Below are 17,963 nucleotides of genomic sequence, written 5' to 3' on the forward strand. Positions count from 1 at the left end.
TTCTGTCGACTTATGGTTCTGTCTACCCGAAAAGACAACGAATAAACGCGTGAGACTACTTTTGAAAGGTCTACAATTATAAACGAGCGAATCTCATTTGCCAAACATTCTTAGTCACATTAAAAGACCAGTTGATATCAGCTGATACACATAGAGACATTGTGGATAATTGATTGGTGTCCCAAGAGCGACAATTGGGCCGAGTGGCAGTCAGCTAACTAGTGCTGTTGCCTCAGCCCGGGACCAATTAGACGGAAGGGGAAATTGCATCTCTTGGGATAGCTCACAAATTGCCCAAACGTCAGCACTTCCACTGAAATGACAATTTGCCTTTCCTATTAATTGGTGCAACTCGCGAGTGTGAAGTCTGAGAGCCTGCGAGTTTGTGACTACGCGGCATTCGAGCTGCATAATGTTCTATAGAATATTAGAATAAGGAATCTTCTTCTTCTATCGTGTGGGTTGTGAGGTGAATTACTAACCTCATCAATCCTGGTGTCAAACTAGGGAATAATCCTTAATCAAATCAAATAAAGAATAATCCTGAGAAAAGCCACATTTCCTAGAAATGCGTTTCGGAGGTATGTGGCCTAATGTGTGGCTGGTTTTCCCTTCGGGTTGGAAGGTCAGGCAGGCAGTCGCTTCTGTAGAAACTGGGCCTATCAAATCTTCAGGTTAGGTAAGCGAACCCTGTGAAAAACGGTATTGCTTAGGGACTCCTCGCACCAAAAATTCAGAAGACATTCAGTGTCATAAAAAAATGTTTTTATTATCAGAATTAATACAAAAAATGACAGCATTCCATTTATTAAGTCAACAGTCTCCGCAAAATTGAGCCGTTGCGAGTTTTTGGTGACAATTATTTTCCTTTTTTTAGCTAACATTGCTAGCTATCTTTGATATCTAATCAAAGGATATCTTTGACTATTGTCTATTGCACATAAATATACATGATACAAGTAATAGACCCGTATTTTTAATGTACATGGTTACATAAATTAAACTGGTTTACATAAATTAAATCAAACGTTGAATACGGCTCTCTTCCGCCCAAATTGTCGACGTTTTTCAAATTAACAAAACAAGACTGAATCTTCTGTTCTGTAATTAGTGATTTTATTCCATATAAAACTGAGAATTATGTTGCTACCTATATTGTCTCTCTTTATTTTGATCAGAATAATAATGGAAGATGTCTTGTGCCTGGGTGTAATAACAAGGGTCACCATTCATACCCAAAACCAAAGATAAAAGATGCACCTTATGTCTGTTATCCGTGAAATTAGAATGTTCGTTTAAAGCTGCTCTGTACAGCACCATCTATGTTTCTTTTTGGGAACGTAGCCTGGACAGTCCATCATTGTTACTCACTAAACATAATATGGTCCTAGCTATAATATATCACTTTGTAACCATTCAATAGTGTACTGACACCAAGGTTGATTGATCTCACAGCCCACACGAGAGAAAAAAAACATAGAAAAACAAAAAATCTTAATAAAATCTGCATTATAAAACTATACGTAAAAAATATATAATAAAATACCATATTTTTTGTAATTTACTAATGAATGTTTAATATGTCACTATTGAAGATTAGGTAAGTACTCAAAGATATTCTGAACTCTGGAATATTATTGTCCTTTCACTTGTCATTCATTTTCTCTTTTATTCATGCTTTCTTTGTATACCCAATTGCATGCATTATTTTTTGGTGAAAACTTAACTGGCTACTGAACTACCTAATGCATCTATAAATAAAATCGTGTCTATGAATTTACTACTAACTCTGGTTCTAAAAATCTCTTTAGCTGCATCACCTAAGCTCTTTCATTAAATTGAGTTCCGCAGCACCCAAAAACATCGATCGACGCACGTGACTCGTAAAGTCTATCCAACCCTCTCCAAGTTTTAATGTGGACTAAGTACTTCCACGGGAGTCCAATCAAATTTGTCGAAAAAGTCGTAGGTATAACGTATCTATATGGATGTCTGATGTAATCTGCTAATGCGTGGAAGCGAATCGAGCGCATTGCACGATGCATTGTACAATTTAATAGATTTTTCGCTAAAGTTTTGTCAAGTCATAGCCCAGTTTTGATTTAGTAGATCGTTTTTCAATGTAATGTCTTTTAGATAATGTTATTATGTACTTACTTTTGCAGTAGTAGAGTAAAGGTTGATTTTATTAATAAATGCTTTCAGTCACATCCAATTTACCTTTAAATGTTCAATCTAGTTTATTTTCCTTATTCCCCGCCAATTTTTTGCGAGAGACGAATCTCCGCATTGATGTCTTTTGCTTCACTAACCGCACGAATCTGTTTAAACGAAATTGTACATCGATTTTAAAGTGCGGTCACCAAACGAAGGTGCAATTTGGCGGACATTCCCACAAAATGAATACGTAAAGGTACGTTTTGTGTTGTTTTATTTTATTCCTTTATCCACTCGCTGAGAGAATTAAAGGAAACAATAACATTTTGTCATGTCACGACCCTTGCAAATGAAGAGATACGGGGAGTACCGCGCACATGCGACGCGGGATATGTTCGCGACCTCGGAGACTTCACTGCGACCGTTAACGTTCCTAATATTTCTAAAATATTTCGTTCCTGAAAGATATGTGTCGCGGTCGGCATTTGGCAGGAGGCCAGTCCTATTGCTCTTTTCTCCCTCGCGACATCTCCTATAAGATAAAACGCAGCAAATTCCAGCACGAATCAAAATAATGTCTTCCACAACTCAGCCCCTTTTTAATAAAACCGGGAAGTATTTAACCGCCCCGCATGAAATATCAATACAAATCGCTACTCTGCTTATTTATGAAAATTCGAGTCTGGTACATACCTCAAAACTCACGCATGTCTGTTTGCATTTTATATGGGCTGTTTTTTTTTTTAAGATGTACTAATTTGATGATTGAAATTATTTTCGTAGAAGTTAGTGATTTTTGCGACTTTAATTTTACAAGGATCGGGGACGTAACATCAGAAGGACGAACGGTTACAGAGGTTCAAACTAGGGGAGCGCAAATAAATTGATGCTGACTAAAACAGCGGCGGAATGAATGAAAAGTGCACGTGTGCAAGCGTGTGTGCGTGTATAGAGGGTGCAGCGTCGCGACGCGTACCTGTCCGCGAGTTCGCGATGCAGCGGTGCAATGAGAGAGCGCAGGGCGACGCGCGCCGCCCGCCTGCTCGGAGCGACTGCCGCCCGGGCCGCGAGCGCGCCGCCCCGCCCGCGCCGCCTCGCGCGCACAGCACCACGCAGCACGCGCACCGCGCTGCAGCCGCACCACGCTCCGCGCCACACCAGCCCAGGCCGCACGCCGAGCCCGCTGCCAGCCACCGTGCAGGCTCACGCACCACGCGAATATCGACGAATTTAACGAGATGTGCGAGAAAGAGGCGCGCGGGGCTCGGGCACGCACCGCGCGGTGCGGGGGGCGGTCTTGCGCGCTGCGTCACGCATCTGTCTCGCAGTTTTCTTGCGTGCTCCCGCAGCCCGCCATCTGCAGACACGGCCGCGAGATCCCCCCGCGCCCCGCCGCACATTGCGACGGTGTTAATGCCCTCCGCGTTCATCCCACGTCACATTTCCTCGTCAAATAACATTAAATTGAATTATTTTTACATTTTTTATAAATTTTTGCACAGTTTTTATTTTGATAGCTCCCTCAACAACAAAATAAAGATACTCGTATGTGAACGAAACATTCTTTGCAATTCTAATCACAGCATCTTATTCCTCGCCTGCCACTCAAGGGATCGGGGGCGCTAACTTCACCGAATTAGGTGAATTGATTTGTTGAAATTAATTAAATGTTAGTGATTAACGAACGCGCGAGCCAAACATAAAGTATAAACTTGCATCAATCACTAGTTCAATCAATTCGATTTGATTAAAGTCTACACTATTAGGTAGGTAGAGTAAAGTTGAAGCGTCTGATCATTTATTCGAGTAAATCAGGCATACAATTAGGTAGAGCCGGGCGATATTCCGGGCAGAGGAACGTCTTATTGAAACTAATGTTGCAGCTTCGGAGGCTGATCTTGTGAAAAATTGCTGCGGTGAATCCTCGCGCCGCGCCGTCTCCTATCGCTCGGCTTACACATAATTGAGTTATAGGCACGGAAACCAGTTTTTGCGGTTCACGTCGAGGCTTTCCCATCGGAACGAGAAATAATATTTCATCCAATTCTACCTTAATATGCTCACATCAGACGCAATGAGAATATGAGAAACGTAATGCAACGCTGTCTCGTCTTGGAGGCGACACTTTCAATTCAAAAATTCAAAAGTATTTTTCAACATTGGCTTACAAAGTTTGCGCTTTTTGAACGTCAAAAATTAAGTTACATAGCTGTCTGTAGCTGTAACAAATGTAACTAGCTGTAAAACTACTACCACATCGGAATCTGTAACGCTAAGGGAAAGACGTGGCCAAATAACCTCCCAGCACAGGGCCCTAGTCCTGTTGTTTCATGTTTTCCTTTCCTTTTTTTTTAATTTCCATGAACGTACCTAAAACAGTTAGTTTCATGAGAATACGAAACTATTATACGAATGACGATGATACGGAAGTACTCGCGGAACAAAGTTTACTTACCAATTGTTTTGCGAGAGACGAATCTAAGTAGGTACTTTCAACCAAAAAAATATCCTTCCAAATGCAAAAGTAGAGCCAGAAGAGGAAATCTTTAATTCAAATTATGATGAGTACACGCGGTCTGGTTGCGACAAAAGGCGGGGTTGTGAAGAGGAGAGCAATGACGGGAAAAGGACGAATTTGTTCAACCGGACACTAATCCCAGACCATGCTCCGGGCCTAGGGCTGCAAAACATATCCACAAGCATGATATGATACGCTTCCAGGATTCAATAAATAAGTATCTACATACTTACTTCGAATAAAAAACCTTTTTCTTGGCGAAATATGTATATTATTGCTTAAAACATAGAACATGTTTAGCTACTCGTCTTTCCGGGCATGTCATAAAATCCGACATAGGGATTGGTATCCTTTCCAACATATTGGGACTTTCTATCAACAATGGATGCAAGTTAACTTTGATTCCTTGTGGCTCTGCCCACCCCATTACGGATTACGTGCGTGAGTTTATGTATGTATTATAATATTAGATATCTACTAACCGAGTAGAATAATCAATTCTGTTCTTTAGAATTCCGTTTTTTAGACGTGACTTATAATAGTTTTGGCTTGGATGACATTCACTCAAACATCCGTGTTGGTCTATTCATTCACTATTAGGCTGGAACTTTTATATCCGTGGCTTTGATAAGTATGTTATTGCTTTATTTTATGTTTTTCAACTAAAATAGTGATTACGTTAGTTGTTTGTTGAAATTTTGGCACAGATAATATCTTATCTAACATGCCATCCCTATGTATGCGCCATTAGATTTCGCTCTATTCATGAACATACGAAACTGACTCAATCAAACGAAACTATTTCAGTTTAAATTATCCCTAAATCCTTAAACTTAAAATGTTAATAATCCAAAACCGACCCTTTCCGAAACGTATCTTCGTAAGCTCTAACTAAATAACTCTTCAGATATTTGTCCTGGTTAACAAGGAAAGATAGTGGGTAATAAAAGGGAATAATCCTAATTTGCCGCAATATTACACAAAGCCTACCTACACTACTCAAATAAATAAGAGGCATCGGTCGGAAATTCAATACGTAGGTTGAGGTAGTCATCTCACAAAGAAACGCAGAGCTGTAAATAATTTCAGTATTAAGTATACTGTTTCATGCTCTACATGTTCTTTAAACATACTTTTTTACCCAGAAACAAAATGTGTGAATAAAATATCAAAATGCATTCACTTGTTTATTCTGTTATTTACTTACTTTATACACTATAATTTAATTGCCACCAAAATTCGAATTCCATTGCAAATGTAACAAAGAAAGCACAACCTAATTTTAGAGACATATTTCTAATCCTAATCGAATATTCTAATTTTTAGCTACGCATCTCTTCGGAACTGGCTTCTTTATCAGCTCAGGTTCTTTCATAGGGAGTGGTGGCCCCTCGAACTTTACAGTCATTTGGACAATCCTCTCAGCTTCTCGTACGCCACTTATTCGTGCCCCTGACACGGTGGCATAATGTCCCGGCACAGTAGCTTCCCCGGCGAACAGGAGAACAGGTGGCACTGGCTCACTCGGCCCCGGCAGTGGGCAGGCTAATGCACGCTGAGCATCACCATTCGTACACTCAAACTCACAAGAATAAGCACCTAGATAAAATTGATCTGATGCCCAAAACGACCTCAATATAGACGACGGATAAGGCACACCACAGCCAGTCACAACACGTAACACGTCTGTTATACCTTCAGCTACATCTTTATCGCACAGGCGTTCCATATTTGAAGCTTCCTCTCCTATCACCCAAGCGCACATCACGTGCTGGCTATTAGGTACGATTTCTATAGCCGTGATTCCTCTAGTCCAATCAGAGCGACTGCACAGTTCCTGACAATAGAATTTGAAATTTAAGTTTGTCCGTTGCCAGTACCAAAAGGGTCGACAGTACTCCATGTATACTTTATTGCAGTAACCGAATCCAAGGCATCGTATCGCATCCATTTTAGACGCCGGCAGTGCTGGACAGAACATTTTTGCCGCATTTTTAGCCAAAACGCCAAGTGATACCGTTATGACAACATAATCTGCTAGGTATTCTTCTCCGTCAGTGGTCTTTACACTGGCTCTGTAACCAGTTTTTTGAGAGGTTCCCCAGTAAATACAGCCCACTCGTTTGTTATATTTTATATTGCCGTCTGGAATTGTACGCATTAATGGGGCTAGAATGCCGAGGAGCCCTAGAGGGACGCGAACCTCCCCGCCAGGCATGTTCATGTAGCAGCCCGTGTTATCGGCACAGAGCATGGCAGTGTCGTCGCCGCAACGGGCGCACAGCATGTGGCTCAATCCGAACATTATTCGGGCTGCGTCGTGTTGTTGGTCGTCAGGAAACTCATGTAACTCCTGTTGAATTCGTAAGCTCAAGAAATTTATGAGAGATCCATGTTGTTTGTTGCCTCCGAGACAATATATGGCCGCGGCTTCTTGTTCTATTTGGCGAAATTTCTGGTACGCAACGATCGTTGGTGGGTAAGGCATTCTGCCGCAGGTGACACGATTGAATAGTCCACGTGCATGGAGGGCGGCTGGCACTCCGGGTCGTGGTGGGTCCTCAGTGGCGGACATGTTGAATACAGGGTGAGTGGAGCAGTTATCCTGCTTCCAGTGGGCACCGAGCTCTGCTACAATGTCGCCAAGCCAGCTCGAGTGGATGCGGCCACCTGGTCTGAAAAGAGATGATGATAATCAATACTCAATTTTTTTATTAAAAATAAAATGATTTTGGATTATTGATGCTGTTGCAACGGAACCGATAATTAAGGGTCCTATCAGACAGAGAACGGTCAAGCTTTAAGTTTTCCGCGTTTGCTTTCTATACTCACTGTGTTGTATTCTGCTATGTGGTACACTCGATAAAAGCTTAAGAACTGTAGGTACTGACCTTCCATTGCCTTCGAGGACAACAAAATTAGTGATGCCTTTGTCTACGAGCCTGGCGGCGGTGGAGAGACCAGCCATGCCCGCACCTACGATGACGACACGTGGCTGCGCGTACGACTGCTCAGGGTCGCACGGGTCCACGGCAGCTATCCCGCGCTCGTACATGTCTGGTTTGCAGTCGTACACTACTTCTGGTTTATTTGGTTTAGATACCGGTGGCGGCTTCTTTTTTTCTGATTTCCTATTAGATGAGATGATGATGAGTGGTGAGGTCATTAGACTTGAAACTTGTATGTAAGTATAAGTATAATAATATATATCATATCAAAGAAGCCTGTACGTTGTTCTATATAATTTTCTTTTTAACGTAAACTTACTTACCATCTTTTTGATGTTCTGGGCGGACACCGCGCCAGAGAAGCAAATAACTTTAAACTAGAATTTTTCATATTTTATGTCCAATAAATGTTCTGGTTTCAATTACTGTAATATTTTATTGATAAACATGTCGTATTCAAATACCTGACGTTGTCAGGAAAGTCATTTTCTTTATAATAATAACATTACAAACTTCTTAGTTGATCTGCGATGCACTTTTCTTCTAGGTATTCTTTTTGGGAACTTCCAAGTGACTTCAATCATTATTAAAGGTCTACCAGAATCTGATGCCATAAAAAAAGTAAAAAAATATTGATTTTCCTATGGTAATGTGAAACTGTCTCCTGTCAAGTCAAAGTACATGTTTTGTCAACAATACTGAGATTTCCCAAAGATTCCTTGAAATTATTCTAAATTTCGTAAGAATATCGAAAAATTTGTAAGGATAAACAGTAGCACAAAACTATTGTATAAGTACTTTATGTAATGTCCTTATTGTCCGTCATAGGTAAAAAAAAGTATCAAGACGTTTTCATCCAATTACCCGAGTTTTGCTTACTATAGAAATTGTATTTCTCCATTTGCCATTAGATTCTGGTACACCTATAGTTCTATCCATGGACCTCTGTGATTCTATCCCGGTCCGCTGGCGGCCCGTGTTGCTCTACGGTTCCATCGAATGGCCAGTAGGTATATAAACAGTATCAAAATTAATACAGGAGTGGCAGCGGGTTATCTCAATGATTACTAGTTATTACATTCTCTCAGGCTAATGAAGTACTAGTAGTATCAACTATTCCAGAGGCCTTTGGCGGCTCCATAATAACCCTGATACCAAGATTGATGAGGTTGATAATTCACTTCACAACCGATATAAGAATGAAGTACTGACCGTTGAGTTATGTATCATCATCACCAGCCCATTAACGTCCCCACTGCTGGGGCACGGGCCTTCCCTATGGATGGATAGGGAAGATCGGGCCACCACGCAGGCCCAATGCGGATTAGTGGTTATTAACGACTGCTAATGCAGCCGGGACCAACGAATTAACGTGCCTTCCGAAGCACGGAGGAACTCGAGATGAAGACTTTTTTTTTGTGGTCACCCATCCTATGACCGGCCTTTGCGGAAGTTGCTTTACTTCAACAGTCGCAGACCGAGCGCGTTTACCGCTGCGCCACCGAGCTCCTCCTAAAAGTTTATATATATATAAAAGTAAATAAAACAATATAACAGCATGACGCCTGTATCCTCGAAGGGTAGGCAGAGGTATAATATTACACCTATTCCTCGCCAGCTACGTTTAAGTTCCATGTAATATGGGGCGCGTCTATTGCCATCAATCGGGCACTAATCCTGGAAACCACGTGATGTCAATTATCATTATAAAACAAATGTAATATAAAACTAAAATAAGGTTATATTTATTAAACATTCAATATTATGCTTAATGTAAACAAGGGTCTTAGAGATCACGGCAGCACACGTCAAGCGTTCATTTCGAGTCACAAATTACACCTCTTTTGGTATTGCGAGTTTGGGTTTATGAATTGAAACATTCCGTCCAGAAGTGATCCAATGTGTGGTAGAAGTGTCGACTGACACCCAGCAGCGAATGGGTCTCGTCGGTGTAACTCTGAAAAAGAAAACTTTAAAGTTAATAACTTCTTCTATCGTATGGGTTGTGTGGTGAATTACCAACCCCATCAACCCTGGTGCAAGGATCATCTTACTTTGCCTGTAATTTTCTGACAAAATCAGGCATTACAAAGTGATTTTTGTGATATGTCCCCTCCGGGATTCGAACCCGGGACCTCCGGATCGTGAGCGCAACGCGCAACCACTGGACCACGGAGGCCGTTCTTATTCGGAAAAAGGTTTTAAAAAACGCAGTATATGAATTTAAATAAACAGAAAGAGTTATCGAAAACAGTCTAGTGTTTGAGTAATAATAAGTTGAACAGAATGTCGTCGTATAAAATACGTAAGTTTCTTTCGAACGACCTGATGTTGGAAGGATCACAATGGCGCACAAATTATGGTTAAACGATTCAAATTACGAGTAGCCTCATAACTAACGAATGCAAAATCTGATTAAATTCGAGACAGAGTTACGTCATTTCAACAATTTAATTTAGAAAATGTTCTGATAAAGTATTTATTTATCTTTATCGTCCATTGATATTTAATTTCGAACGCCCAAACACTTTAGTAACAGAAAACACAAAGATATTCAATCCCGTAGATAGACGGTTGTGAGAATTTCCAGCTCGAATCCTGTTTTAATAGAATTTCTCAAGCGCACACCTAGCCAAATTGTTCTCGATACTGCAAACGGTATAACATTCTCCGTTTAACAAAATGTAACAACCATTACTCCTAAACTTGTACCTGCGTTATTTTAAGTACTTATACAGCTTCCTGTACATACATAACCTGGGGACTTAAAATGTCCACTTCGAAGCAATTCATCTAAGAAAACAATATTTGACATTTGTTTGCATTGCGCACTTAATTTTATATGCGCAAATGTCAAATTGCAATATTGCTTTCTTAGATGAATTGCTTCGATGTGACCCCCCTGGACAGTAGTTACAGGTTTTTGTTCTGATAACTTGAACACCCTCGTCTAGGGCATCGTCTGGGGCACAGCTGAAAGTCAGCGAGCTGACGTCCCATTTTAGAAATAAGGTTTAATTATTACTAGATATACCTAGTTATCTAAAAAAAATGATTTCTATTCTATTCTATTTTTCTTGTCTACAAAAAAATGCGAAAATTTCTTTGTGGCACAAGTGACTTATTAACCCTGGTTTGGTAATGTCAAATGTTTGTAATTTACTTAATTTTTATGACTAGGTAGAGACTTGTAATTACCCTTTAGTTAATATCTGCTAATTATTTTAGAAAATGTATAAGTAAATAAATATCCATCGGAAGGTGAACTAACTACACATACCTCACCGAGCTTTTTGTCAGACCAAGGTGATAGGTGATGAACCGTATCGCCGTCTATTATGGGCAAACCAACTGTGTTAATGAAAACACAGTAAGTAACTGTTTTTATACCACAGAATAAATATATACACTTGTGCAAATTAAATTTGCGTACAGTGACAAACTCAAATGATTGAATACAAGGTCTAAGTTGCAACCGATATCAATCTATGTCATACCATCTGCTCAAAAGCGATATCAGCCCGCTGCAATACTTTAGCCAGCTGCAGGCTATGCTGGTAGTGCACGTTGTCGTCCCCCGTGCCGTGGACCAGCAGGAACTTGCGCCCGCGCAGCTTCTCCGCTGACGCCATTAGGTCCGAGCGCTGGTAGCCAATAGCATTCTCTACAGGAGTGTCCATGTAACGCTCCGTGTATATTGAATCTGTGATCAAAATTGAGGGGTAGGTAAATACTAAGGTAATGTAGGAGGAATTCTAATATATATATACTACATTACACACAAATAGAGTATGAGTTACAATAATTGATCAATAATTCAATAAATGGTCTTTTGACGATCTTACATTGAAAATATTATATTTTTAGATGAACATTTTCAAGAGACTCGCTCATATGCAACCCGATTGTCGTGTGCTGTCAACCTAATTCTGTCGGGTTATTGGTCAATATACATTTTTAAAGGGTTTTTTTTTAATTTCTGCCTAAAATTAACGTGTGTTCCATAAATTTTTGCCTGTCGATTACCCGTCCCTTGACAAAAAAAAATACAGGTATAACTTAAAATAAAATTAGATGGTGTGTACAGGAATAAACACCAATATTAGGTGCCAGAAGTAGCCCTAATGAGAAGTAGCCCTAGTGAGAAGAAGCCCAAGTGAGAAGTAGCCAAAATGAGAAGTAGCCAAAATGAGAAGTTACCATAATGAGAAGTTACCATAATGAGAAGTTACCATAATGAGAAGTAGTCCATTAGCGAGTCGGTTGCCATAATGAGAATTAGCCCTAATGCGCCTAAACCCTTAAAAGAAAGGGTTCCATCGTGGTGGAATTCTGCGGCTTCGGTACCCACGATCATAAGCTTTCAATAGCACTCAAATTTCAAGTAACTATAAAATATTATGAACAAAAATCATATAACCTTTTGCTAGCTCTTACTCGTATAGGCACTCATAGTTAATCAAAACTATGCTCTAGCTCCAGGTTTGTAGGTTTACTAAAGAAGCAATCTCTTTAATGGAAAATTTCCATTCTGATCGATCACCTGTTTAGAATGGATTGAACGGCACCGCAGCGTAATATTAATTCTCTTGGTACTTTAATGTAATAACTTGCTCCACTAGTTTTGTGTCTGTAGTAAATACGTAGGGTGTTAGTGGCATCTTAACAAACACTGAGGGGAATGATTCAGACCATGATTCTGAAATAATATCATGTGGAATTTGCCGTCACAAAATTTATGTTTTTGTTTTGTGTTTTTTTTAATTATTTTCAATTCTATACTTTTGCGACGAAAAAAATTCCACTTGATATTAACTCAGAATCTGAATCCTTCTCAGTTTTTGTTACGGTGTCACTAACACCCATACGTACTTGTATGGATACTCGTACCTGTACGCACTTGTACGGGGTGTAATGTAAGTGACATCGTAACAAATACAGAGAGGGATGATTCAGACCATGATTCTGAGTTAATATCAAGTAGAATTTTGCGGGATGATGCGAGCTGGTTATTGATGATATGAAATATTTAGGCAATCGAAAAAGAAATACCATAATACAGCCAAGACGTAACAGGGGCGACCGCGGCACCACAGGCTATCGTCTTCTTATCGTCCAAAATAAGCATCATGGTAGTAGCAAAACCTCCATAGCTCCATCCCCACACTCCAACGCGATTGGGGTCAATGAACGAATACATGTTCAACAGCTGTCTGTAAATATAAACACGATTTACCTATATTTACACATACGATTCAATCTCACAAGAAACTCTACAGTAATTAAGTCAATACACATTGTCGGTAAATGATAGTGGCCCCGATTCCTGGACACACCGCCTAATTTTATTTTAAGTTATATCCGTCATTTTCATATCCGTCGAAAAGGAAAGGGACGGATGATTCACAGCTCTTAATTTTAGGAAGAATGAGTAAATTTATGTGTCGGTTTATTGACTGATGTAAAATTTTTAGACGGTTGGTTTAGATTTGTGCTTAAAATTGACGTGTGTTCCATAAATTTTATGCTTGTCGATTACCCGTCCCTTTCCTTTTCGGCGGATAAGAAAATGACAGATATAACTTAAAATAAAATTAGATGGTATTTACAGGAATTAGCACCAATGTCTGTGCGATTTTGAATATAATTATGTAAGTAAGTAACTGAATGAATAAGGTCTCTCAGTTTTCACATGATTGAACTCTGTGATTGTATAACATACATACATAAGCTCACGATCTCGACTATATCCGAATGGTAGTCAGAGGTACAGTCATGAGCAATATAATGTACCCACTTCAGGACTCTGTCGCACTAACATATTTGACATTTAGTGAGACTTCCAGTGTAATTTGTCAAAAAGCATCATGTGACATGGTACCAAAGTGTATGCATATTGATGCTCGTGACCGTACATCCATCGCAAGATGAACTAAGTATCATACTTCACAGCCTTCTGTCAGAAGTCAGTCAGAAGAAAATGACGTGGTGGGATAGCACAAAGATAAACATAACAAATACTTATAGCTTAATGGAATTACTCAGTGCAGGCGTGCTCCATATAAAAGAGACAAAAGATTTTTCTAAACCGACAAAACAGGTCAGGTCAGATGAAAGACATCAGCGGCCTTATTGCTAATTAGCAATTTCTTCCAGTCAACCGGGTAAATACGTTCCATGAATAAACTTAGATATTTCATGCTGTTTAATAATACGTCGATGAACATCTCTTGTTGTTATACAAACTTTATGCACATGACTGGAGAGGCGAAAATTATTTATTTTCTCATTATTCTACATAAAAACACATTGCGTGATTTGTATTGACATGACGACATCCCTGAGAGTAGCAATCGTCACCTGATAGCAGCCAGAGTGTCGGTGACCTCCACAGTGCCCAGAGCCTTGTTGATGGCAAACAGAGCCTCCACGCCCATAACTCCGGACCCTCGCACGTCTATGGACGCCGAGATGAAACTCCGGTTTGTCGCTAAGTACGTAGTGTAGTACTCTGAAAAGGATAAATTAGAAGAGTTAAATATTATTACGGATGTTACTTATTGAATAAACGATAACAAAACATATCTTAATAAAAATATTATGTACTAATTTATTTATTTATGTATAAAAGGTACACCAACAGCTTATATAATAAAACATTAAATAATATAAAAGTTACATCAGGAATTGGACTGTTATATAAAAGCCAATTATATTGCAATGTAAGACAACGGAATCGTTTAGGTAGACAACTAACTTATACAAATATAATTGTACAGATAATTTAAAAAATTGAACTTGAATTTATGCTGGAGGATAATAATATAAATATTTATAAATTATATCTTTATGCTGCCCAAGCGAATTGAAAAATAAGTCAATATTACTAATTGCAGATTTAAGGGTATTTCATGTGAACAATTTTTTTCAAATTGGATTTGGAAAAAACTGATTATCCACAGCAAATGTTATGATGACTCACTGACGACTACTCCTTACTTCAGACAGGCAGCTGAGCAAGACTAATGGCTTAACATGTTTTGTGAACCACAGAATCATCTTATATTCGAATAATCAGTTTACTCAGCCTGCAATTTCCTCACCAATGTAACAATCGATAAAATTTTAATCTACTGTTGAATAGAAAATAGTCGACCGGCCCTATCTCGACTGATACATCACTATAGGAATGAACATCACAAGACTAGGTTCTGTACCTTGACAGATTTATTTCGTACCGCGCATAGAAGCTATTGTAAAATGTTATCTAAGTATATTGAAACATACTCGACATCAGTAATTGTACTAAACTAGTCGTTCTGTCTAATAGTACCTACCTAAATCATAATTGTCCTTAACTCTGGTGGTACCAGGGCCCGAGTACACTCTCACTACCATGGGATACTTCTCATTCTTCTTCACCTCTGGCGGTAGTAGCAGCTTGATATGCGCCACCAGGTCATCTCCCAGAGGGATCTTGTTGAACAGAACCATCGGCAACTCGTATTGCGACAGTTTGTCCGTCAGACGTTTATTCTCTTTGACTAGTTTTAAGGTGTCTGTCTATAAATAGAAGGTATAAAAATTAGGTTGTTTTGCAATGTTATCCTAGTTACTAGTACCTATCTGTAGTTACTTCAAATCATTTTTATGGGTAGCTTCATCTAAAACTTGATGCAATAGAAGGTTGGTGATACATGCTTTATGCAAAAGACATCAACGGAAGCACTTTTGTTATTCGTAGTATGCGCAGTTGTTGTCTTGAGCATTTGATCTTGAAAATAATAAAGAAGTAAAATTTGTGACGGCGTTAGGTATAGGAAATAATCTCTGGAACTAGATACTGAATCGAAAGTCAAGTCTGAAAATTTGTTAAACATAAAGAGATATTCGACTTTTATCAATACCAAATATACTTCAAGACCATTTAGGAACATATTTTTTAATAGATAACTTACCCGAGAATTGTATAGATATGTTTTCGGTGGGATATTAGTCGTACTGCATGATACGACTGCATAGCTGGCGCTAGGAGACATCATTGCTGAGACGTGGTGGCAGATCGGCTCCCGACACGTCACACACCTGGCCGTCCCCCTCTGCCACACCCACAGCTGCCTCTGCCAGGGCACCTCTGTAGGAGCCACGATAGTAAACAGAGCATCCGCTTCTCTATTCCACCCAACAATCTCCGTAATTGTCGAATTAGTAGCAGTCAAATCATCAGTAACTTGACTTGGGAAGTCAAACCGAGTAGCATGCAAGAACCTCTTCTCTCCTAAGTACTGGGGCTCAATCTCAACCATTTGCGTTCCAGTTTTGTCGAATAGGGGTTCACTGATGTCGATCCACCCGTTGGCTTCGGTTCTTTGCTTGACGATGCTGCATTTGTCGTTGAGCAGTTCGCAGTTGACTAGGATGCTAATGCTCTGTCTTCTATTCAGCCAGAGGACTATAAGACTCTCGTCTGAGGCCCAGTTGACTCTGCCCAATACATGGTCAAGTCCTACTATGTCAACAGGGGCAGGTATGTTCCACGCAGCAGTAGTCGGGTCGTTCGGTTTAAACACCCGCAGTCCTACTACTGGATTTTCGCGACCTGACTGACAGTAAAAAAAGTTGATTGACACATCTCAATATATCATAGAATACAAGTAGAAGTAGATAGATAAAGTAACTAACAAACGGATTCATTAGTAATGCAACGCGCCTGTGACAAATAAATAAATACCTAAATAAACAAATAAATAATGCTGTAAGTTCCCCAAATAAAATAAATATAGCTCCAAAAACGGTTAGCACGTAATATTAAATATAGGTAAGTACTTCACTTGTTTTTGTCAAGGACGGGAATTGGGTGGAACTAGGTTCAAGATAAATTATGAAATTCTGATTACTAAATAAAGACTAACGAAAAGATGTAAAACTAACGAAAAACATTTTCTTTTTTCTATTTAATTTATTTATGACATTTAATCACGAAAAACGTAATAATAAGTCCGAAATTTTATCACGTTTGTCTATACCGCCACAGTGTGGTTTTTCATATAAATTCCATAGTAATTTCGTGTTTTGATGTTTAGTAAAAAGTAACTGATTTCAAATGAAGAAGATATACAAATTCTATGAGTTATTCTACTTGGATAAAGACTAAAGATAATAGAGCAAAACCAATGTTACCAACCTTGGGATACTTGAAGCGAACTTCGTGAGGGTATTGGAAGTTGATGTCAGCTGGATGACCGTAGAAGGGGTAGACTGCTGACTCAACGTTGGTATCATTGAAGGAGGCAACTGCGAGGTAAGCCCCACTTGGTGAGAACCATAATGCTTCAGCGCCGTTGAATACCTCCTCTGAAATAATTACGAGTAAGTATACCAATATTCTTTATATGTAAGGAAGGGTGGCTGCTATAGGGCTTAATTTTTGATTGGCAACGATCAATATAAGTTGATCCAAACGTTGAATACGTTGGTACAAATAATCTGATAGCTGAAGCAGAGTGAGTAGGACTTTAGATATATTTTTTATCCCTTTCTATTCAGCAGATGATGATGAGAAGTTGTGAAACTTATTGACACTTTTTTGTTTTTTACTTTTTTGTTGTGGGGTTTTAAAACGATTAGTGGGTTGGCTATTAAAACGAGGATATTTAATGTCAATTTCATTTAAAATTAGCATAATTAATACCTTGTGCTATTTAATAGAAGGTAAACGATTCATTAATAGTTTGCATATTGCTAATGCGTTTGAATTAGTTTGCATAATTTCAACACGTGGTAAGAAAATACATGTATATCGAGGTATTTAATAAACAATTCTCATTAAAAGCACAATATAAGAATGAATACCGCGGAACCTAGTTGCTCTTGGCGATTAGAGGTGTGTTGGTGTTTGTTCGTAAGTTTTGTTTATTACGTATAGTGTAGGAAAGGAAGCTAGTAGAACCCATTATTGATTCATCAGGCAGGCGACGAAACTTTGCAGTATGATAAAGTATTGTGAAATAAAGGTACTTTATAAATAAGTATCCAAAAAAAAAATACCAGAAGTTAAATATTTGTATATCGTTTCTTAAAATGCTTATTTGGCCCAATATATTGAGGTATTTGTACTTTTAGGTATAAATACCTAACTTACGCATGTTTTTTTTAATTTTTTTTACAAGTTTCTCCTAACTACACTACTACCACCAACAAATCTTTATTCATTTATTCACACTTTGCATCGTCAATTTGTACATATAAATATTTTTTTGTCAAACGTCTCATCCGCCTTGAACTACTGCAGCTTTACACAACCTGTTTAGCCGAGGAAAACTAGCTGCAAGAAAAACTTA

The 17,963-nt window shown here is 39.0% G+C and overlaps 3 protein-coding genes across 7 annotated transcripts in view; all 3 read right to left on the reverse strand.

Annotated features, from left to right (window-relative positions):
* Positions 1-3,217, reverse strand: part of LOC126371097 (inactive dipeptidyl peptidase 10) — a 165,163-nt gene extending 161,946 nt beyond the window's left edge. For 2 of the 5 annotated variants that reach the window (XM_050016646.1, XM_050016338.1), the window contains exon 1: positions 2,851-3,127. The gene's annotated coding sequence lies outside the window, so the exon portion shown is untranslated. The other 3 variants (XM_050016411.1, XM_050016487.1, XM_050016567.1) reach the window with 3 other exon arrangements.
* Positions 3,218-5,891: 2,674 nt separating this feature from the next.
* Positions 5,892-7,841, reverse strand: LOC126367344 (peroxisomal N(1)-acetyl-spermine/spermidine oxidase-like). Its single transcript, XM_050010837.1, has 2 exons — positions 7,567-7,841; positions 5,892-7,350 (listed from the first exon to the last, which is right to left on the reverse strand). The coding sequence occupies exons 1-2, from the start codon at positions 7,839-7,841 to the stop codon at positions 5,991-5,993; spliced, it is 1,635 nt and encodes a 544-aa protein (XP_049866794.1). The 3' UTR covers positions 5,892-5,990.
* A 1,505-nt stretch (positions 7,842-9,346) lies between these two features.
* The window catches only part of LOC126371411 (venom dipeptidyl peptidase 4), a 30,702-nt gene continuing 22,085 nt past the window's right edge, over positions 9,347-17,963 (reverse strand). Inside the window, exons 7-13 of the mRNA XM_050016731.1 lie at positions 16,808-16,977; positions 15,582-16,226; positions 14,961-15,186; positions 13,984-14,134; positions 12,676-12,836; positions 11,121-11,326; positions 9,347-9,580 (exon numbers count right to left, since the gene is read on the reverse strand). Of these exons, the coding sequence (XP_049872688.1) occupies positions 9,488-9,580; positions 11,121-11,326; positions 12,676-12,836; positions 13,984-14,134; positions 14,961-15,186; positions 15,582-16,226; positions 16,808-16,977 (1,652 nt within the window). The 3' untranslated portion in view covers positions 9,347-9,487. The remainder of the gene's footprint in view (positions 9,581-11,120; positions 11,327-12,675; positions 12,837-13,983; positions 14,135-14,960; positions 15,187-15,581; positions 16,227-16,807; positions 16,978-17,963) is intronic.

The sequence above is a fragment of the Pectinophora gossypiella genome, chromosome 1, assembly GCF_024362695.1.
Source record: "Pectinophora gossypiella chromosome 1, ilPecGoss1.1, whole genome shotgun sequence".
NCBI classification, from domain to species: domain Eukaryota; kingdom Metazoa; phylum Arthropoda; class Insecta; order Lepidoptera; family Gelechiidae; genus Pectinophora; species Pectinophora gossypiella.